Source organism: Anas platyrhynchos, chromosome 11 (genome assembly GCF_047663525.1).
Source record: "Anas platyrhynchos isolate ZD024472 breed Pekin duck chromosome 11, IASCAAS_PekinDuck_T2T, whole genome shotgun sequence".
Taxonomy (NCBI): Eukaryota; Metazoa; Chordata; class Aves; order Anseriformes; family Anatidae; genus Anas; species Anas platyrhynchos.
Window position 1 is genome coordinate 13,744,398 of NC_092597.1, and position 23,070 is coordinate 13,767,467.

The 23,070-nt window shown below is 42.9% G+C and overlaps 1 protein-coding gene across 18 annotated transcripts in view; it reads left to right on the forward strand.

The window, feature by feature from the left end:
- MYO9A (myosin IXA) overlaps positions 1–23,070 on the forward strand; it is a 186,293-nt gene that overhangs the window by 99,017 nt on the left and 64,206 nt on the right. For all 18 annotated transcript variants that reach the window (XM_027466498.3, XM_027466508.3, XM_027466503.3 and 15 more), the window contains 2 exons: positions 8,706–8,822; positions 15,470–15,604. In XM_027466498.3, coding sequence (XP_027322299.3) covers positions 8,706–8,822; positions 15,470–15,604 — 252 coding nt within the window. The remainder of the gene's footprint in view (positions 1–8,705; positions 8,823–15,469; positions 15,605–23,070) is intronic.

The window sequence follows — 23,070 nt, forward strand, 5'->3', positions numbered from 1 at the left end:
CAGGCTTTGTATGCAGTGCTACTACACTTCATCACCAGCCTGATTGTCTTCTGCTCCTTCCCTAGCTCAGCCTCACAGCCACACATCTCTCCCTTCCTTATCTGCTGCTCCACTTCAGAATGGGGGTGACAGACCTAACAACCATTGCCTCAGCTGTTCTCTTGTCCGTGCAAGTACCAAAAAAGCCAAATCCACCTTACAAATGTTTTTCTTCCCCAGCCCTCACTGAGCAGTAACAGCAGCAGACATGAACACTAAATTTTAACATTATTGTGGTACTCCCCCAACACGAGCACTCCATATGCATGCACGCTCGGTCTTATTAGTAACCTGATAATCGAGTACCTCTGAGCTAGATTTAAGTAAAACTGTATTTTGTGTCTGCTTTATGTGCTCACGTAATTCATGCTAGCTGCAGAGAATGTCATCGCCTAGGTGCCTGCGTGTGCTGAATGCCCAAGACCTGCTCCTGTTGATTCGGCCCCTGTATGAGATGAAAAGTAGGTGTGTTACGGGAGCTGGCAGTGCTCTTGTTTCTGCTGTTTCTGATCTCACTGGTTAACCATTGCCAATCACGCTGGCTAAGCATTGCCAATATTAAAGTAAAATGTTTTTAAGAGCAGGAGCTGATTTATTCCAGCATTTACTCACATGTGCAGCATGATTCTGTCGATACTTTGAGTGCAATAAGATAACAGATATAGTTCTTTACCTTTTTTTTTTTTCCCCCCTACTTGAAAATTATAGATATTGCTCAAACCCACAGCAGTGATTGAAGGAGGCAACAGAAGAAAACATTAGTTGAATACCAAGGGCAAAATTCAGTGTGTATTAAAATGTGTTTTTTCCTGTGAGTCATCTTGGAATAAGACATTTATGTTAGAATTAGTACAAATGTAATTATGCAGCTGAATTTCACCTTGGAGAATAAATGGGGAAAAAGGGGAATGGCTGATAAGGATTTTAAAACAGACATCAAATTATAACAAAAATCAAATCCTGTGTGTGATCTGCAGATAATAGCTCTCTAATTTTTTTTTGTGGGCTATCAGCAGGTTCCTGGGTTTTACTGCCAAATCCCTGTGAGCAGAAATGAAAATTGATTCATTGGATAACACAGAGAAAATGTATTCCACATATTAAAAGAAAAACAAACAAACAAAGCCCCCATAGAGGCACTATAAATATGTATACAGATTGGATTTTTGAGGGATTTCCTGAAGAGGAAGAATCCTGATTTTTTTTTTCCGTGAATATTTCATTGGAAGCACCGTTCATCCTTGTATAGAAATGATAGGAAGTCTATCAAAGGCCCTAAGGAAGAGCGGGATATTTCCTCTCTTCCTGCACTCATATCTTATTTCCTGTAGAGAATAGGAATCTCCATTTCTGTTGTACACAAGCAGCAAACCTTAAGTGTTTTATGGTGAGTGGCTTTACTTAAAGAACTTAACTTGTGCCTTTACTGCGTTTTACGTAAACTCTCGCAAACTTCACACTCATTGCAAAGAAATGTAACTTGTTATCTTGGAACTGCTGTGATTGGTTTTGTAAGTATTTGATAATCCCAGCCTGAAAGGAGAGCGGGTGCTGCTTGTTTTCTTCCTGGAGGGCAGGAAACACGTGCACACATGTGTTTGTAGCTCTGTGTGTGCTATGGCGGATTTCTGGCTTTACTGGGAGACGAAAGTTTGTAGGTAGTTTCTGTGGCTGCATTTGAGAGCATTTATGTTCTAAAAAATGGATTTGCAGAGATTAGTGCAAGTTCTTACGGGAAAGTTTGCAGTAAGAACTGCTTGTAAAGTCAGATTTTTGGGGGATGAATGGGAATTTTGCATTTGTAGAATACAAGGACTGGCTACAGGCTTTTACCCTGTGTGAGCAAATAACGCCGACAGTGTCTATCATGAGATGCACACACACATAAGGAAATGCAGAAAAATGGACAAAGAGGGACCTTGATACACAAAGCACATTTCTGACATGTTTGCACTTTTAGAACCCTATGAATTTGTGCCTGAGAAATGGCATTTAAACATCCTGTTTTCAAGTACTCGTGGCTTTTAGCAATTCTGGAGTGGATGCATTGACCTCGCTCCCGTGTCTGCTTCGTCCCCTGGTGAAAAATGGGGAGAGGATGTAATAACATCAAGTTGACCCAAAATTGCTGAATTATTAACATTGTGTTGACCAACAGCATTGTTCAGCACGTCTTTGTGGATGTTTCATAGTTTTGTTTAATGCTGAAGAAGCAGGATAAGGGTTGCCCACTATTAAACTCTACAGGGTTTTAATCTTCCCAGGGCTTCAATTCAGTTTGGTGCTTACACTTACTTTCCAGTTCTGCTTTTAAATTTCACTTCTGATAATCTGAGCCTGTATTTAGTAAGCAGGGTCAAAAAAATATAAAAAAAGCCACCTTTCTTCCAATAGTGACCCAAAAGCTGCAATAACAGATTCCTGCTGTCCAATGTGCCTGGCCTAAAGGGAGCCACTCAGTGGCTGGTGTTAAAAAATAAAAAATAAATAAAAAATAAATCTGCCCCTGTCTGTACCCAAGTGTCCATCACCCAACCTTTTCAGTGCACTGATGCAACACTCTTCCCAAGCGATAGCAAAAGCGACAAACTTCACTTTACTTCTGCTGCCTTCTAATTTTTGGAGGCACTGTGTCGAGTGATGCACCGCACAGAAATGGTTATTTATTTTGTGCAAGCATTTTTTCAACAGAATGTTAGTGGAAGTGTTTATACTGGTTGCAAGAGGCCTTTATGCTGTGTTTTTGTTTGGGTCAAAATGTTTAAAGTTGGATGTCGGAGGCCGGTTACAGATACGGGTTCTGGTTTGTTTGGTTTGGACAGAGTAGGTGGGGAGAGGATTTTGAATTTGTCTCTCTCTGGATCTCACTGGAGATCGTGGGGTCTGCACTCCGGAAAATGCTTGCCTTGGCCATGGGAGTGCCTGATTAAAGCCATATCGCTTCCAGCAGGGTCTTACTCACTTTCTCTGCAGCAGGTTCTGTTTGCCTTCTGGTCCTCGTGCAGCCCCTGGGATGTTGCTGCAGTTCTGCACGACAAACGGGCGCTCTTTGCCTTTAAAAGCCCTTCAGGATTTGTTTTCCTCCACCCTCTGTTCTCCAGGCTTTTATTCCTTTAGGCTGAAAACTTGCTAAAGATTTATGGTTTTGCTGTTTGAATTGAAATCACGCTTGCTGACACGTTAGGTTGGTAAAGGGCGAGGAGCCAGCGTTGGCATCACCGCGACCGAGGGCTCTGCGTGACGGCACGAGGGCATCTCAAAGTCACCCGTGCCTGTGGGGAGCTGAAAATCCCAAAGCAGGGCACGACGTGGAGGTCTGACACCACCTCCTCTTCTCAAATGGGTTCTGTTGAGAGCATGAAGTCAAGAGTGGTGTTCGGTAAGGATTCACTGGGCACCAACTGCATCCAGCCCTATAAACGGGTAATGAGCGGAGTGAGCTCAGCTGAGATGTGACGGGCTACCTTGCTGGCAGCCTGCGTTTCATTTTGGTGTTTTGGGGTAGATTTCCCATCCGATTGCATGCTGACAGGTAGGTGCAGCTTAAGTGCTGGTGCTACCCCCATAGCCTGCCTTAATGGGGTCACAGAGCTGAGCTGCGGACTGCCCTGGTTTTGGCTCCAGGATCAAGTCCAGAGTCTATAAAACAGGCAGCTTGTGACACTGCGGTGACAGCGTGGACTTTGCACAAATACAAGCCCCAAGCAGGAATTTCACAATTTCTGGAAGTCTTGGAGCTCTGGGTATGTTCAGGGGGGCATGCTGGGGAAAGACGTGAGATTTTTAAGAGGAATAAGAAGTAAGAATATATTTTTTTTTTTTACTCAGATTTTTAGATTTGGTACATCCAGTACACACGCATGAAAGTGAAGGGACACATTTGCTCACGAAGCACTAAATTTGTGGCATTTTTTTCTTTGGTATTTGAAGCCATAAAATTAACCTGGCTAAACTGCAGCTTCTGGCATGAAATTATTTCCCTTCAGTTATTATTTTTTTTAAAGCAAACATTGTGTCAGAATGAGTAAAAAGCTGCTGATTTAACCAGGGTTGTAGGAAACAAAAAGGATGATTTCAACTAGGTCATCTACGTGTAAGCTCCTGTGGCTTCTGAATACTTAACAAGGTGAAAGAAACCATTCTGGCATTTATTAACAACCTGAGTTCTTCTTGTACCAGCTCTGTCCGTCCCACCCCCCTCACAGAAGCAGTGCAGAAAGAGGGTGTGCTAAAATACCACCCTGTACGTCACCACGTACGGCCTTTTTCTGGTTCCTGCTGTTTGAGTCACTGCTTCTGAGCAGGGCAGCAGGAATTTGGGAGGCCAGCGCCAGGGCGATGGTGCTGGGGGTGGCAGATAGGGCGTCTGGTGAGCACCAGCAGACAGAAGATGAGCTCGTATGTCAAGAGACTTTGTAATCTTAGGAATTAACAACCTGAATGTCTACCAATGTGTTTTGCAGAGGCTTTTAATTTGAGCAAATTTGGTTTTCTAAGATTATATCTTTTGCCATCTCTAAAACACAGGCTGCCGCTACCGAGACTTGAAGTCCGTGCTCCAAAATGCTTCAAAGAGAGATTTTAATTCTTCAGTCTGTCGCCCCTTGTTCATTGTGGCAGAAGACGTTTCCAAAAGTAGATCTGCTTTTAAATTAGCCTGAATCTAATGCCCATCATGAAAACTCAAGGGCCATTTGCTTTGGCAATGCAATCTTATGAACAAAACCAAGCATCTTAGTAGGGAATGTTGGCCAGCCCTAGCAAGTGGCACCTCTAGCGTCTAAGCAGCAATGCCTGTAATCAAATATTCTTCCTTGCCAGTCCTATCTGCAGGAAACCTATTGATTAAAACCTTGTCTTCAGTTTATTTCCTGCATCACCACATTCAAGAGCGTTTGATCTATTTTGTTTTTGAATCAGTAAGCAATATTTCTGTGTGTGTGCAAGATGTTGTGCTTGCTTTGATCCCAGAGAGATTGTTTTGGCATCGCATGAGCTATTTTTATTTTGCTTTGTGAGTGAATTTTATGAGTGCTGCAGTGTTAGAGATCTGCCTAAATGGTCACGTAACGAGACATGCAAGAGACAAGAAGCTGGAGATGACACAAATGCTGCTTCAAAATACCAAGCAGGAATTTTGAACCATTCCCTGGAAGAACTTCATGGGACTATTTATTTTCACAACTGCAAAGACCAAAGAAACTGGTAGAGCAGCCTGTAGAGCTTCCATTTGTTTTTGTGTAGTTGAGAGTTTGCTGTAAGCAATTTTTTTTTGCCTTTTTTCAGTTTAAAAATGTGAGTTAAATCAGAAGGACTTATAATGTGGTGATCTTAGAGGAATTAGGTTATAAATCAGTAAAAGCAAAGGAAGGGAGGCTAGGTGGAGACAAGCCATACATGCATACTATGTGCCGTGTATTTCAAAGGGCATCCCCAGTTAACATACGTGCTAGTTAAAAGTTGTGTGTTGCCTTCAGCAGGCCGTGCATGTTTGTTCTCTTACTTCTCTAATAAATCCAGGTACAAACTGTTTCAGCTGTGTACGATGCATGCAGCATTTGCATGTCGTGAGCTTGGTGGCATTGATTATGTCTGAGTGCCAGCACTTTGGAAAGAAGAAAATGCCATCACTAAATCACACAGGAAAAGTTAAAGCCTTCAAATCCTCAAACAGAAAAGATTTGTAAGCATGTATTTTAAATGCTTTGCTGCATCAGAGTGGATGTGAGTGTGTGGCTAATTCCTTTATTGAGTAATTATGAGCAAGTCCTGAATATTGTGCACCAGATTGTGCTGTGAACAACAGGGAGGTTTGGGCAGGCAGAGCATCCTTTACACAGCCTCTCGTCAGCAATGCTATCCCACTGAGCAGAGAAAATAAGAGCGAGACGTGCTGAAGGGGACAAGTTGCCGTGTGGGTTTTCTTTTAGCCTTTCTGCATTTAAAGGGCTTTATGGGCTGACATTATTTTAAACTGTCTGCACGGTGGCATGTGGCAATGCAAGATGAATGCCAAAGATAAAAAAGAAAAGAACAAAAAAAAAAGGAGGTGGAAGACTTGTTTCCAAAGCGATCCATTTCAGCAATTTGGGGGAAAGCTCGATACCGTGTTCTTGAAATTGTAGCAGCTTAATTTGGAAAGAAACAATATTCCCTCGTGCAGTTTATATGTACTTAGGCTAGAGAAGGGACTTTATCTATAATGTAACATCATGCAGGATCAGTTCTGAAGAACAAATACCTTGCTGAAGTGCGAAGAAGTGCTAAAAACCAGTCAGCTGCAGTAGGTGCATGTCTCTGCAGGTGTTGCATGGTTCGATGCTGCGTGCACGGGGCCAGGCGCTGCAGCAAGCCCAGGGTGGCAGCGTGGCTGCCGAGAGTTATCGGGATTTGTTGGTACAAACAAGAGAAGAAATTGGCTTATAAGGAGCCAACAAGTTCGCAAATGAGATCCATGTGTACATACGCATCCCCCTGCCTCTTATTCTATATATGTTGCTTTTGCCAGCTTGTCTGCTACAGACATGGTGTGTAAAAATAACTGTTGGAAATCAGAGATTGGGGTTTTTTGTCGTGCTGGGGCTCCTGGGTCCGGAGCAGAGCAAGGAGAGCAGCTCTCCGTTATAACAGAGGGGAGAAAAACAGTCTATTGTAATAGAAAACCATATGGGACTGTACAGAGGAAACAATGCTCTTCTTCATTGGCTTTATATAGAAATGGTTTTTGGTTTTAACTGCATGCCTTTGTGTCAGACCAGTTAATTGGACTGGTTTATGCTGGACGGATCATTACAGCAGTGAGAAGCGTCTCTGCCTTAGCCTTTGTCCTTCCCCAGGGACAGGTTTGTTTGGTGGCAGCGGGTGACAGTGGCACCAGTTGTTTTCTAGCATTACCAGATTAATTAGGCTGAGAGAGAGCATGGAGGTAGTTCTGCATTAATGACTGAAATCTTTCCCCACACGATTTTTTGGGGAAAAAAATACCCCTTCCATATTGCTTATAATATAAACAAGAAAAATTCTGAACTCCCCCAGGTCTTTCCTTCAGTAAAGGGAAGAGAAAGCAGTTACTGGAAAATACATAACCCTGTGTGAATTTCCAGGTGCCAGCTGATTTCCAGTGTGCTTGTTGGATAACCCCAATGTTTCAGCAGCTCGCCCAGGGCCTTTGAAGGCACCGTGCTGATCTGCAGCACAAGACTGCTCGGCCCCACTGCTCACGTATTTCCATCCTACCCTTGGTTTTGGTTCATCCCAGTGCTGGTTTGGGACAAGTGATTCCCCAAAATGATTCCTCGTTAATTGTTGTAATGTTTCATAATTAGCCCTCCTACGTTGCTTATCTGGCAGTGTTTATTGCCACCAAGCAAGAGACGGCTGTGGCCACATCAGGCTGAGTGTCAATGTGCAGAGGCAGGGATTTGTGAACATCCTTAGGGTGGCATGCTTGGGCTCCTGGTACCCCACTTGCAACCTACTAGACAGAGGACCACAGACTGAATTAATTGCATGTAGGAGCAAAACATTGGCAGAAGAGCATGCTATCATGGTTAAAGACGTCATCCCAAAATATTTAGGGGAAAAGAGGGAGCTTTTGGTGGAAGCAAGCTGAGAGAAAACAAATGATGCTACGTGAGCTTAGCTCTTTTGCTTCAGGTTGGTGTCATGAGGCTGCACAGCTCTCGTATGTTGGTTAGAGGTCTGGTGGGAAGGGTTTCAATGCGATGTATACAAAGCTGCTGATTTGTTATGGTTCAAGGTTTTACTGAATTAGTTGTGTATGAACCCTGTTTCCTTCTTTCTTCTTACATAGCAGCTAAAACCAAGCCATGACTTGATGGTCACTGCTGGTATTGCAAGGTTTTGGGTGACTAGTATGTGCAGAAGCACCATAATACAATTCAAGGTAAAAATTTAAACCAAGGAATCACAAGCAAAGATAGCCCTTAAGTATGAATTGCTGCTTTCTGGCTTGGTGTGTAGCTACCTGTGCCAAAGCACGTGCAGTGTGGAGAAACGTGGGCTGGTGACCCTCCTTTACACGTCGTCTTCATCACTGTCAATCGAGAGAAATCTCTCATGTCGTGGTTGAGAGGACTGTGATGTTGAGGCCCCTCTGGGGAAGCGTTAGTTCTCTTTCTAGGAGAGCTGTAGTGCCTGGAAAGCTTGGGATATTCAGCGCCGTTCACAGATTTACTATGTGGGTTTCAGCCTCCCACTGGCACCAGGCGGTGCCTGCCCCGACACACGCTTCCACCCTGCTTGATGGTTGCTGTGCAGTATTCCCCCTCCTCTTCCCTTCTCCACAAATAAATCTGCGGTCCTCTTGGTGAAGTTAAATACACGTTTTGTTTTTATTTCCTTTCTCCGTTGGTGATGGGATTTATTGTGTGATCTCATGCATCATCCACTTGAATGCACCAGGGTAAGCCAAGCTAAAGTCTAGGGCACATCTCATGGTTCGGCTGAGCAGAACAGCGTAGGGATCACAGCAAACACCCGATGGCTTCAGGACCAGTGGTGTATGCAACATAAACTAGAACAGTAGACAAAAGCTTTGGCGAGGGCAAAATACGAACATTGTACGTGGTTGCTTAAGAGGTGAAACACGTTTCAGTGCAGAGCATGAATCATTTCCAATCGCCCTTTTCCTTTTTTCCTTTCAGGCTGTGACCGTGCGAAACTCCATGGCTAAATCATTATACAGTGCCCTCTTCGACTGGATAGTTTTCAGGATTAACCATGCACTCCTGAACTCGAAGGACATGGAGGAAAGCACCAAGGTAACGTCTTGCCAGCTATTTTGGCTATGCACTTCAGTTTTAAAATAGGTAACTACGGGATAAAACATTACACAAGCTGCTAGTGGCAAATTGCTTAACGTAAAGTTAACTTTTCCTCGTGGAACATTGCTGTTAATATTTCGGACTGAGTATATCATTATTTTAAGTGGTGTTTGCTGAGCCAGGAACAGAGAAGCGCCTCAAATAATATATCCTCAAAGCAGCTGGAGAAAAGGGTTTGGTTTAGTCACAAAAGCCTAGTCCCCCACCCCCTCCAGGAGCAATGCCAAGTCCTTCTTCCTCCTCATGTAAGTCTGTAGGACCACATGTAATTGAGGGAAAAACTGGAAATCTTGCTAACGTGAGGTGTTTCGATGAAGTTGTTCAATAAGAATAATCCAAAAAAGTTAAAAACCTGTCGCATTGGGAGATAGCAAGGTAAGAGACCTCTCTGATTCGCAGAAGAGCAAAATTAGGGAAAAGCTCTATGACGGGAAGAGTGAAATCAGCACGGTGCCTAACCGATTTCCCAAAGAATTTATGGAAGGGATTACAGGACATTTCCTGCGATAGCAGGGGCTGGACACGGTGACCCAGGACATCCTCTCTGCTCCAGTGTTCCCAAACCTGTCCCATGTTCATCCACGCTCAGAACAGGGGCTGACCCTCGAGAAGCTTTCGGAGCATGTACGTGTATATATGTGGACACGCACTCACGCGCTTGCAGCTTGCCAGCTACCCTTGGCTTGGAAATTTTGGGCTCAGGCCAGCACTGCGTTTTTTGTGTTTTGTTTTTTTTTTTCTGGGTCATACATCCAGGCTGAAGCTGCCAAGAGGATTGTTTCACTGAGTGCTAACGTTGTGTTTGAATCATGCTGGAGGACTGAGCGAAGTCGCAGCGGCTTGCAGTGTAGCCGATCCTTCATCTAACTGCACAGAAATGCTTGTGGTGATTAGAGGAGAGTAATTATAGACCGCAAATAAATGTGTTTGTATAAAGTTTGTTTTTAATGTATTGCGGTGACACTACTGACAAGGGAAGTTTTTTGAAGCTGTTGATGTCTAGTGAATCTTCAGACTGAATGTGCTTCTTTTCCTTCTGTTTAACATTTTACAGAAAACATTGTGTTCTTCCCTGATTTTTTTCAAGTCATCAAAAGTTTTGTCTGGGCCATCAGGAAAAAAGACAGTTGTGTATTTGGTGAAACATGAAAGGTAGATTCCTTTGGCAAGGAGATGCATCTCAGATACTGATTGTTTTGTTTAATGATCCAATATTGGTGATTTTTTTTCCAAATAGTATGTGTTCCATAATATTTACATACAAAGTCAGGCTGGGACATTACCATTTGCTTGCTATTAGCCTGTCACAGCAGGGCAGAACTGTAGATGCTTACAGGCCATTAGACTTTGGGTCTCAAACTCAGAATAACTTCTTGTGTGGCAGGCATGTTTTGCATAGGTAAAATAAGACTCAAAACCATCTGAACTCAGAGTGTATGTGGGAGCAGAACTGTATCTGAGGCTGGTGACGGAAGTGAAGATGAAAGGATGTCTGTGAGCATAAAGTCTGATTTCAGTGCTCGTACTCAGCTGCCCTTTAAAAGCCCTTGATTCCAGCTCATATAGGCTTTGCAGAAACAAGCTCAACCAGAGGTGTCATTTGCCTGATTGTGGTAGATCAGGATTTTGCTGGTGCATGATGAAGTTGGAGAAAGAGACAAATATTCCAAACACACAGCTGCATCTTCATCAGGCACATGAAATCCTGCATTGCTCCCTGCTCTGCGTGCTGTAAAAACTTATCTCTGTACCCTGCAAAGCCTTTTTGCTGGGGAAGAGCAGCTGGCCACTGAAGCAAACCTCTGTAGACCAAGACTTGGTCAAACTGGTGGTGGTTTTTGAATCTCTGGAGGGCTGTTTTGTTGATAGGTGGGAAGAAGACCTAGGTCCTAACAAAGTCTGTGGCCCCAAGAGAACTTGGGACAATGGGAATGGAGAGATTTTTTATATCCCAGTATGTGTGTTTATTTATTATCAGCAGTAAGGAGAAGATCAAGAGATGAAGCTAGATTTAAAAAAAATAAACACTCGGTCATCACTCTTCCACTGTTTTTCAAGCTAGTATTTGAAAGATGTAAATCAGACCTTTGATATCCAAATTTAGTTAAATGTACAGTGAATTATTTTGGGAAAGCACAGTAGGATTTGGCTTATCTCGCTTGCTGGCAGGACTTGTAGTGCATTATATCTGAGCTGAGTTGTGAATAGTCATTTGAAACGGGCTGTTTTATGCTTACAGCAGCACTACTACGTACGAGTTTCACTATGACTCGCTGCTGGTGTGTTCTCCGTTTTCCTTGGTCTTCTCCCTTTAGCTTTTAGTTTCTGTTCTGATAATGGCTTTGCTCGTGATACCCTACAAGCTGTCCGAAATTTGACCTTTATTAATGAGGTCGGAGACGTTTCTTCCTCATGAGAACTAGATTACTAAACCTCAGAGAGTCTTTTATTTAATTTCCCCTCCATAAATTAGGTTAAGAATTGTTAGAGGTCCGTCTTGCCGCTTAAAATGATGATATAGTACAGATCATGTTTGAACGAGAGACGTTTCTTTCAAGGGGGTTTTTAAGCTTTCCCATTTGGTTCTTGTGAAGCATCTTCCTTTCCTGCTAAATAACCCCATTGTGTTCAGCGGAGGTGCTCTGTAAGTGTTTATGACGGTGAATGTGAATTCATGGCCTCTAAATAATTTAAATTAATCAACTAAGTTCATTCCTGGCTGTCTGACCTGAAACAGAGGAAGAATTGCTGAGCGCTTCATGGGTTTAGTGCGCATCTGTTCATCGTTTTCAGGTCCCAACTTCCAAATTCATAACAAATCTCTGCCTCACACTTGATATCATATGTCACCGTGTATGTTGTGGTGATACAAATTGCAGTAATCCTTTTAGATTTATTGGTGATGGTTTTCTGTATTTACAGTATTGGCTTGCGTTGGAATATTGTTTAATTTTATTCCTTTTCCCCAGAATTTGAAACAAACCCATTTGTAATTGCCAAAGAGTACCTCAGAGCTGGAATGACATCACCAGCATGCATTCGGGGTACAATAAGTCAGCTCCGACAGTCGATGTTTATAGGTAATTTGGGAGCTGTGGAGCACTGAGCTCCAAGGCTGTCATTTGCAGAATGCCCTCGAGGCCCCTGCGTGGCATTTAGCTCCCTGATTCACAGCTGTGGCATTTCCAGAAAAGAGCGAGGCCACTTTTATCTCAACTACAGAGTGATTCCTAGCCCAGGGCTCGCACAAATTTCAAAATCCTTGTAGACGTAGGCTTTTAATTACGGGAGTTTTGCTATAGATTGGTATACTGGTGCGCTCGTCTGCTGCTGGTCCTGCTGCAGGCTTGCGCACTCGCAGGCTTGTCACTGCTGCGCACTTGTTCTCTTTAAATGTTAGTTTCAGTAAAGGAACAAGATTAAGACATAAGCTAGACTTCAGCTCATGAAATCTAAATTGTGTTGCATCTTGGCATGATTTCCACATGGCAGTTGTTCGAAGTCTGAATTTGAAACTGAAGCATTACAGATTTTTAAATTTAAAACTCCTTTGATTATTTTCATTATATATTGGGCTGTAAACTTAATCCCAGATTACATGCTTTAAGGAGTCTGGAACTTTAACAGAAAAATTTCACTCATTCACACCTCAATGGAAATCATTTTTTCAACTTTCTGTTAGAAGTGGCTGTATTGGTGAAAGGTTTTGTGCTGTTTTATAACGGAAAAAACAATACAACCCTTTTGTGTGTATGTAGAGTGAGATTTTTGGAGGAAAGCAGCTCAGGAGGCAGAGAAATAGACAGAAATTCACAAGTTCTTGTTTTCAAAAGCTGGACCAACTTGAACATGTTGACCTCTTTCTTTTGGGAACTCCACGGCTCTGCCTTCCACACCAGAAAGCAAACCACAGAGCACTGCCCTTGTTTCTCCTGCATGAAAGTGTGTGGCTAAAGCCACACTGCAAATCTACTTGTTCAAAAGCAGTCAGGAGCTGGGCGCAACTGAGGTGAGATGAGGGAACTGCTGCTTTGCCCAGTGGGACAACCAGGACAGCCCCAGCCATGCTCATCTTGTACGGCTGCAGTGATGTCAAATACAGCATTGTTTGAGCACCTTACTTCTGAGCTTGTTTTTTGTGGCACTTTCATAGAAACTTGAAGAAAAGGAACTTTAAAATATGAAACGTTTTTAATAGGCTTCTTCTTTTACAAGTGAAATAGTCACTTTTTCTATATCTAATAACTCTATTTTGCTTTATAAACTTACTTGCATACAGCACATTAAAAAGTATTTCAGTAGCGGTTTGGACACAGTAACTTCATCAGCACTAAAAACAGGGGGAGGTTATTTGTGCTCAGCTATTTCATGTTAAATTTTGTTGTGAAAGGCTGTCTGTGTTTAATTTAAAGTGTTCATTCAAGGTAGGGGCTTAGCAATGTCCACACAGAAACAACGCAATGCTTATGAAAACGTGTGCAGCCCGCATAGGCACTGCGATGAGGACTCTGAAAGTGGGAACAGTTATTTCTTGGAAGTCTTGTTTTTGGTCGCAGTAATAAAGATGTTGATCTTGAGTCATTCTGGGAGCTCTTTTGCACTGTACAGAAAAGTTTGCATGGCAGTGGAAGAGTTGGGGTTGTGATTTGCCTACACAAGGGTGATGCGGATGGCTGATCAGTACCGTGGATTCAAAATAGTCACTATCTGGTGTTTCCATCATCATCTTTATGTATCCTATAGATAAAACAAGTGATCTGCTAACTAAAGGAGATTTAAGAAAAAAATATATATATATTTACCTCTCAGTCTGAGGGTTAATGAATGGGTCCGTGAACGAATCGTTAGGATGTGCAGGGGAAGGAGCATGAGCCGATCACTCTGCCAGGCTCCATCCTTGGTCCTGAGGCTTCCAATTTCCATCTCCTGGCCAAATGGCTGTTTCTTGCAGGCGTCTTGCCAGGGGGATTCAAACCTCTGGGAAGCTGGCCAAGGGCTCTCAACAGTCGTCCTTGTAACAGGCAAGGCTGCGGGTGAGGAGGTAAAACCCATCCGGCCCTGGAATAGGGAGGAAAACCTCAACATCAGGCAAGAGGAGGATAAAGGGGCCAAAGACCTTTTGGAAAAATGGTCTAGGCGCACTTGGGAGTGTTCCTGCTGTGCTTTATATGCTTTTTCAGTTGTGCTTTTGCGTGTGTGACTGTTAGCATAGCCACAGTCCCCAGAGCTTCAACTCACAAGTGTGGCTTCCCAGTGCACGGCAGCTGCATCTCCTTCAGTTTTAGGTGTCTCTCTGTTTATGGACCCAGTACAGAAGGAATATTTTACTGCCACGTTATGTGATCTGTTGAAAACTGTCAAACTGCAGCGTGGAGAGCCTTGTGGGTAGTCTGGTTTATATTTCTGGCAGTGGAATAACACCAGCCTTAGGAAGGTGGTTTTACAAAATCCTTAGCATAGATAAGACCAATAAAATTAAAAACATGATGCCCAGCAGCTCGTGGGTTCTTACGGGTGAAGCAGAGAGGTGTTTGCCTCCTTGCTTGAGCTTTGGGTCACTTGACCAGTGCTAATGCTTTTACTTCTCTAACTATTTTAATTTAATTAATTATAATATATGAACAGAGCACTTTGTGCACAAGTGGGATGATGGCTAGACGTGGGAGCTCATTGAAGAGCAAAGGCTGCTAACGGTGAGCTGCTGGAGCTCTGTGCACATGCCCTTCATGCTCAGTGCTCCTTGTGGAGGGGGCAATATACTTGTTAGATAGGGACAAGCTGAGTTTTATTTGTAACTCATTATTAATTACTTGTTTGACGGAACAGTTCTATACAGGCTTGAATGCTGCAGCAGGAATTATGCTTACTTCAGCTGCTCTTTACCAAGGCGAGCAAGGTTTATATGCTGCCACAGCCCCACTTCCCTTTTCCCCTGTGCTCCTCAAATCCATCTGACTGCAGAGGTTCTGGATTCTCAAGTTTTGTGAAACACAGGAACCACATATAGCAGAAACAGGTTGCAAAGAAAGCTGTGAATTCACAGCGACATCACATAAAAACTCTTGGTGCACCCACGTCTTGATGCCTGTCTCAAGAAGTTGTGGCAGGCTAGAGGAGGTTCAGACAAGCACTTTGGAAGGCTTACAGCTGGGCTGTGTTTATATAGACACTCTGTCTATCTTGTAAGCCTGTTTCTGTGCACTATCTTCATGGTGCGAGCTTCTTTTCCAATCCTACCCTTGTTTTCCCCCAAACTGCTATATTAGATCCAATAGAAAAACCTGGAACTGGGTTCAAGTTTCTTCAAAGATGGCAATTTTTCTATAAATTATCTCTGAAAGGACTTTTATTTAAAAAAAAAAAAAAAGGCCATCTGTCCAGACCTCTAAAGTTACATGTTGTCTCTCTGATGTAAGTGAAGTCTTCCAGATGGTGTAATATTAACAGTTCCAATAAAAATTAAAAGTCCTGCTATTAAGTATATTTAACTATGTTTATATGGCTTTGATGATGTACTGCATACAAATAATCCATTCACTTTGGATGTTTTTCTTTTTTAAACTGCATTCTTATTTTCCTTCCAGACTTTATCCATTGGAGTACTTGATATTTTTGGGTTTGAAGACTATGAGAATAACAGTTTTGAACAATTCTGCATTAACTTTGCCAATGAGCGCTTGCAGCACTACTTCAACCAACACATCTTTAAACTCGAACAGGTAGGTCTGTAAATACTTACTCTGTAATGCAGTGAACTTAGGCATGAATTTGTAGCACCAATGGACCCAGAGTTCTTCAACTGTCTCACTAATTTCTTTGTGTTAAAAGGTGTAAATTATTCATATTTACCTTCTATCATCATATTTTTTATTTATCAGATTACTTACTGCTACCTATAAGATAAAATCCAGAGATTTGCTGTTGCCAATTAATGCTTGCTTTCCAGGCCCTTTGTGAGTGCAGAACAGAAGCAGCCCCAAACATCATGGAGACCTGAACTGTCGTTCTTTTGTCTATTATATGCTCGGAGGATTTGTCAGTGAGCAATCTCTTTCTTGCCTTTGTCTGGACTTGCTGCTGTATAATTTAGTATCTCATGTACTATATGTCTGCACCTATTGAAAATTTAACACATCCTGCAAGGTCGGACTTGAGATCCTTCTGATAGCAGTGTCACGTTAGGAGAGGTTGAACTTTAAGCTTTACTTTAGGTTCGTCAAGACTGGGTGTTTCTTTTCAGCCTCAGATTAATGGGCTGTAAGAGAGATGACAAAAGTACAGGCTATAATTTAACAGGTAACATATACCACAAAATGACATAGCTTCTCAATAGGCTGAGAGGAGGCTTTTCCAAACATCATTTGTTAGTTACTAACAAGCAGGACACGACAACTGCTAAAGTACGTGTCATTTTTTGAATGCGCAATGGATAATTGGGCTGAATAAAAGGCAGTCTGTCTTCCGTAGTATCCTGTCCCTGACAGTGACTGATAGAAGATGCCTTCGGAAGAATTAAATATATGTATATGTGTATACATATATATAAAGAAATATTTTAAAAGTACAGTAGATGCTATAGACCTTCAAAATGCTTTTTTTTTTTTTTTTTTTTTTAATGCCAGTCCACATGCCCTTCTTTCAGGTGAAATTCTTCTTTGGGTGGGGTCAATGGAAATCCTCCTTATCATTAGTTTCAGCAGAGCTGGTATTTGATGAACTGCACTCTGCAGCCTGAGTCCAGCTGAGATCAGAGAATTAAGCCAGCCCTTCCCAGAAACTCTGATAGCTTTTCTTTGGGCCCCTGCATTATAAGAGATAAGCAATACAAGATATCTGGAAAGCCAGAAAAGGGATGGGCATACAGGAAGGGCAAAAATGAGCAATGTAGCCCCAGCTGGATCATTATCGGGCTGTTTGCTGCAGAGTTTGACCCTTCTGTCTTAGCTCTCTTCATCAAGAACATGGAGTGGAGCCACTAAATGTTTTATTTCAGTTTTGTAGCTGGTTCTGTATATTCTGATGCACCCTTCAATGGATGTTGTGAGAAGCTATTGAGGAAACCTGACTGTATTCTAGGAAACAGGTCTGGGTTACAATTAGCCACAATATAAGAGCAAACTAAGAGACTGCTGCAAAGTCAATATGCTTTTTTTTTTCTATGAAGATAACCAATAGACTTTCTAGAAGGGATTTGGGTAGGGAGGACCCTTCCTGAAAGCTGGAGGGAGGATGCACATTGGTGAGGTGGGATTTCAGGGCAGTTGAGGGAACAAGCTGAGATGCCAGCATCCCTAAGAGAATTCCTGTGCTCGGGCTGGGATTTCTTAGCAGGTCAGTGCTCCACCCTGGATCTGGGGTATATGCAGAGCTCCTGACAGCAGCAGTTTGGTGGAAGGAATGTGCCTCTAATTCTCCCTGGGCCAGCTTATAACCAATGACCTAATTAGCTTTCTACAATAAATCTGTCAAGTGCATGAAGTCATTGAAGTCCATATTTTCTATATGGATGAGAGGAACAGTTTCAGGGGCATCTGTTTCCCCAGTACTCATTCCAATTCTTAATGCTGGAGCACGTCATTTGCAGTCTCTGCCAGTGGAAAATATGCTCATCTCTTCATTTTTTGCTTCCTGCAAGTATAAATACACTGCACAGCCGCATGAGTGCTAATTCCTGGTTGACTCTCACAGTTACATCATTTTCTCTTGTTCTTCTGGGGGTTATGTGCTGCATGTAGAGGAATGCATCTGATGAGAAGAAAAGTGTTGATACGTATTCAGATTTTGGGACTTGAGAACATCCTTTGTTCCTCGTTGGCCCAAAGATTAATCTGCTTTTTAATAATAATAGCCAGTCTACAAATGAAGACAGGGTAGTTAATATTGTGTTTCAAGACAGCAAAGTAGTTGCGTTACCTTGAGCTGCAAAAGTCAGAGATATTTGGTGCTTGCAAGGATTTATTTGATGTATTCTGTGCTGAAAAACCAGTGGGGTTATTGGTGATGTGCAGGTGTCCTCTGCTTCCAGAGAGAGGCTTCTTGTATCTTCAGAGCTTACAGGAGGTGGCAGACAGCATTACCCAAGCTATCTGTACATTTCTGCCAGAAGAAAGGACAAATTCCAGTAATCACCAAGGGTTTTTCTTAAAGTTGTAGTAAAATTGTGTGCAAGAATGGTATATAGCAGTGATGTAATTGTTGCTATGACATACCCCTCATGTTATGGAAACCAGAATCCCCACCGTAAAGCGATCTAGCGCAGGCGTGGGATTATTTTAACCTCATTTTCTTTTTTTCCTTCTATGATTCCTGGTGAAACCTAACACAATGCGCGTCACAAATCTTTTTTTAAACCGTCTGTCTGAAGACAGTGCTATTTCCAGCTGTTTGCACACAACCGTCCGAGGCATCCTCTGGCTGTCTGTCTTCAGCCTGGTGCCTCTGTCAGAGTGGTCGCAGTTTTGCTGCCCACCAGGAGCCTGCTCCAGGCCAGGACAGATGCGAAGACCTCATAGACAGCCGCCCCTTGGCTGGATAGCTGAGGAAGACCCGGTGGTGATTCACGATGCATGGCAATGTGCTTTAGCAGATGACAGCAGAGTACAGGAGAGACCAGCGCTAACCATGCGGTGAAGCCTGGGCTCATAAATTCTGATATATCTGTGTAGGCAAACTCGCGGATTCAAAAGGGTAATGATTTACCCTTTAAGATTTAAAGATTGTTATTGCAGGAATGCCTCACCATTTAGCCAGGGTGTTTTTCTCCTTCCCATGTGCCCCACAGAGCAGGTTGGTGGCAGCAGGCTGTTTGAGGGGCTGTGCTCCTGCTGCTGGTGGCTGCTAGGGGTGCTGCCACAGTCGGTGCCGTGCCCTCTCTGGGTGGCAGGAGGACGTGTGTCCTTTGGCAGGCTCCTCGCAAAGCGAGGACGTGGTTTGCTCAGATGGTCTCCCATTGACTGGTACGGCCCTGGTGTAAGGCCAGATGTCCTCACGGTGCTTCGTCTTGTTGGCTTCCCTCAGAGCATCTTGCCTCTGCTGCAGAACTCTGCTCTGAGTACTGAGTTTTCAGATCCTTGGCACTTAGAGGGCCAGGAACGCAGGGGTTTATTTCATTACGTATCCCATGCTGTCCTGATGGTTAGGCAGCCTTCTGGTACTCATTGTTTTGGCTCACCCCCACCCTCCTCTTCCTGTTTTCAGCTGATTTTTTGCAAAGTTTGAGAAGTCCTGCAGCTTTCCATCCCACGGGCATTGCTGCTGAAACTTCTCTGCCTAATTTTCTACTTCGCGGTTTGTTTACATGCCAGATTTCAATTTCGAGGACATCCTTTTATTGTTTTAAAAATTGACGAATAACTGAGGTTGAGCCTCAAAAAAAAAAAAAAAAAGACTTGGAGCATGATCAACTGGCATGTTCTCAGGTGTTGAGCAAAGTCTGTTTTCTGGCACGGTCCCTGGTGAGTTTGATGTCCCAGCCAGCTCACACAGAAAAACTTAATTTCATAAAGATAACATGTCCTGCAAAATGTTTGCTCAGTCATCTAAAGCTCTGCAAATATTTCCAGAGGTATAGAGGTTTTACTGTTTCTGGAGAATAGGTGGAGAAGGTTGATGGTCCGGACTATATTGTGGATGATGTAACAACAAAACACACACACACACAAAAAAACAAACACGCGAAAAGCCCTGAATTTGTTGCAGGATGTGATGATACGCAGTTTGTACGGTCTGTGAAATGTCTGTAGCCATGGTTATCACCTGCAATGTTTTAAAGCATCTTGGATATTCAGGATTTCTCATTTGGCTCCATATCCCAGCAGCCTACCATGCATGTCATTTAGGGAAAATAAAAGAGAAATAACTAATGAAAAAGGCTCTTTCTCCTATTGTGTGGAGGGCTTTTTCCCTTCCCTCCAGTGGCTCATCGCTCCGCTTAGGCATGAACATATTTCATCTTTATCGTGGCCGGAGACAAGAGGCGACCATCAGAAGTGAAGCGTCGAGCGCTGGGAGGCTGGGTTCGGGTTTCTGTTTTCGTTGGAGATGGGCTGGCGGGTGCTCGCTGAAAAATGCTGTGCTCAGCTCTATTCCACATGACACACGGAGAAATAACAAGCTGCAGAAGTTATTGATTTATTATTTGGAAATATGCCATCCTACATAAGTCACACGTGGAGGGAAAAAAAAAAAAAGAATGCTTTGAGTTGCTTAAAAGTTATCTTCAGAATAGGAAGATTGGAAGAAAACCTGTCTCTGTTTGCCACCAGCCCCCTAAAATGTTTCCTGCGGCCAGTCCCCTCCTGGGACAAGAGGAGCTGGGGTCTGCAGGGGCTGCGTTAGCCGCCGGCCCCTTCCCAGGCTCCTTCAAGCAATGAGCACGTGCCGGATGCGGTGATTCACTTCTATTTTGGTAAAGGTTGAGCAGGAGAGAGGCAGGGGAGAGCTTAGGGTTGGGGGTAGCACAAAAAATGTTTGGAAAAGCATATTTTGATTTTATTAAATCTGCACAGCAGCATCCTAGGTAGGCAAATTGGAAAATGTGCTTAAAATATTATTAGAAAATGTTCTGGGAAACTCTCATGGGGTGATGTAGTGGCGTAAAAGACTCCAAGGCTTTTTGCATCTTTTCTACGCTAGGTCTAGCTATCCATAAGAAACAGTTTGGCGTGCTTTGGGTTGTTTTTGTCCTTGTTTTTTGTTTCCTTGACACTTGCTTAAAGCCCAATGTAGAGAAGTACTATGTCTGTGAAGCCCACTAAGGATTTAGTTTTTGTGAAAATATTGTCATTATGGTTAGCCGTGTAAAACTCATAAGGTAAATGCACCGAGAGGTAAATGCTCCAATCTGCAGGCTGGGGAGTATGTTAATTTTAAGGCTCAAGCTCCCATTTTGGTTAGGAGAAAGATAGAGAAGCAGGACTGATTTGGGATTCAAACAACAGGAGGACCAAACCTCTTTAAAAATTAAATTAAAAAATGCTTCTGTACTGATATTATGTATATTATGCAACAGAGGCAGAAATAGGTATTAAAAGGGACTAGATAAAGATGAAATAAACACTATTCTGTAACTTTTATTTTGTATTTAATGGTACAGAACTATTTTCTTTCCACACCCCAGTGGATTGCCTTGTACACTCGGCTTTGGAGAGCACTGATCTCAGGTGCTGTGGGTCCAAGCCCTGAGTCTTTGACCAGAACTGTGGTTATAGGGAAATTCTTGCACATTCTCTATACCTTTCAGTTACACTAGGCAAGGATTTAATGAAATATTTGATTATTTCAACTAAAAATCACCAGCAAGTACCTGTGAACAACAGCTTTTCTTAAAAAAATCTGTATGCATCTTGGCGGATTTTCATAAGCAGGATGGGTGTCCAACAGGTCCAACGTGAGTGCCCTTCTTTTTGGGCAGGATGATGAGCGAGGAAACGCTGGAAGCAGAAAGCCTCTGAAATATTTCTGTTTGTCTGAAACGATGCCTTATCAAGGCAGGAACGACTGGTCCACTACGTGCGAGATTCCTGCCTGGACAGCTGGCTTGGCACCGTAACAAGATTTTATAGGGGCAGCCTAAGATGACTTTTATAACAGGGAGAGCTGTGAGCCCACTGCAAGAGTAGATGAATGTGATGGGAAATGGGAGAGTGTGTATTTATTGTCATAAGAGGAAGGTGGCATTTAGCTGGGGTTCCCCTCACAGTGTCCAAGCCTGATGGTGAAAACCATTGCTATATACATTTTTTCTTCTATGATTTCAATACAAGTTACCCACAGATCGTGTGGCATCGTCAGACTCTTGCTTTACCTGGCTGTAGGGACAGAGTTGGGAAAAAGGATGCTAAAGGAGTGAGTGGGACTGTGGCAACGTGTGTTTTGCAAGCTGAATGGCACAAACTCAGTTTTCCATCTTTTGAGAGCAAAATGCAATTTTTGAGCAAAACCCTTTGTTGCCACTAGTGTAGGAAATTGATATGGGCTCATATGGAGAGCCCGTATGCCACAAAACCCTGGCTTCAGATTGTGTTGAATAACGGCAATCCCAAGGGCATCAGCTCGTGCTCGTCGGCTGCTGGTGATGCTGCTGGCTGGAACGCAGGGCAAACGATGTCTGCTTACAAACCGTGGCAGTTATCTCCCTGTGATTTTCTAATTGTGATTTAATGACAGCTCAGTGTTCATCTCAGGTGCTTTGAATCCAAAATGGTAATTCACTTTTTTTTTTTCTTTAAATAAAAGTATCTTCTTCTCTTACAAAGATCCCATGGGGATTTGATGTCTCCAATGCAAAACCACGCGCTGCATGCAGGCAGGCAAGTTTTTGCAGGCACCCAAAGACATGATGACTTGGTTGTTTATAGCTTGAATGGTCCACAGTGAAGGTTGTTTATCAGAACCCCTGCATCACCAGATGGTGTCATTAAAAATAGCACAGTTTATAAACCTGTTTATAGATGGCGTATTTATACAGCATGTGGATATGTATTTATATATGCTGTCTGTGGGCGCTTTTTTTAAAAAATGCTGTGTGTATAAATTCCTTTTCTACTTAGCTTGAGAACAAACAAAAAATACTTGGCAAGCTCCTAAATGAAGCATTGGCATCGTCAGCCTTGGCACGCGCGTCTGGAGGGGCGTCAGGAACTCAAGGCATCTGTGTCATCTGCCGCCCGCAGCCGTGGGTCTCCTTCGTTCGGGAGCTCACTCACAGTGAGGTTTTCCCATCTTGAGGATTTGTCACCTTGAGGTCGTTTTAATGAACACGTTGCACTGGGATGATTTTGCTTCAGTGACCTGTGTCGTAGAAGGTAGACTTCAGGAGCTCTAGCTACCTTTGCCAGCCCTTCCCTAGGACGGCTTTTGGATCTTCTGGTTTGCTGTGTTATCTGTCAGAGATTTTGCAGGAAAAGCAATATTTTTAAATATATTTAAGTATTTTTAAATGTAAGTAAAAAATGCAGGACTGCTCAGGAGCAACAGCATTTAAAGCTGTAATCCCATTTTCCCCTTGAAGTCCATCCCACTGGAGTTTGTAACAATAAATAAGATTTTTCATGACTCCTTACTCACTTAGAGGAGATTAAAACCTTTTAGCTACAAAGATCAAAGTTTCTTTTAAAAAGCGTGGGATTGCCAGGGATCAGAGTGAAGTTTCTTTTAGCATGGTTTGGTTTCCCCTGAAAAACTT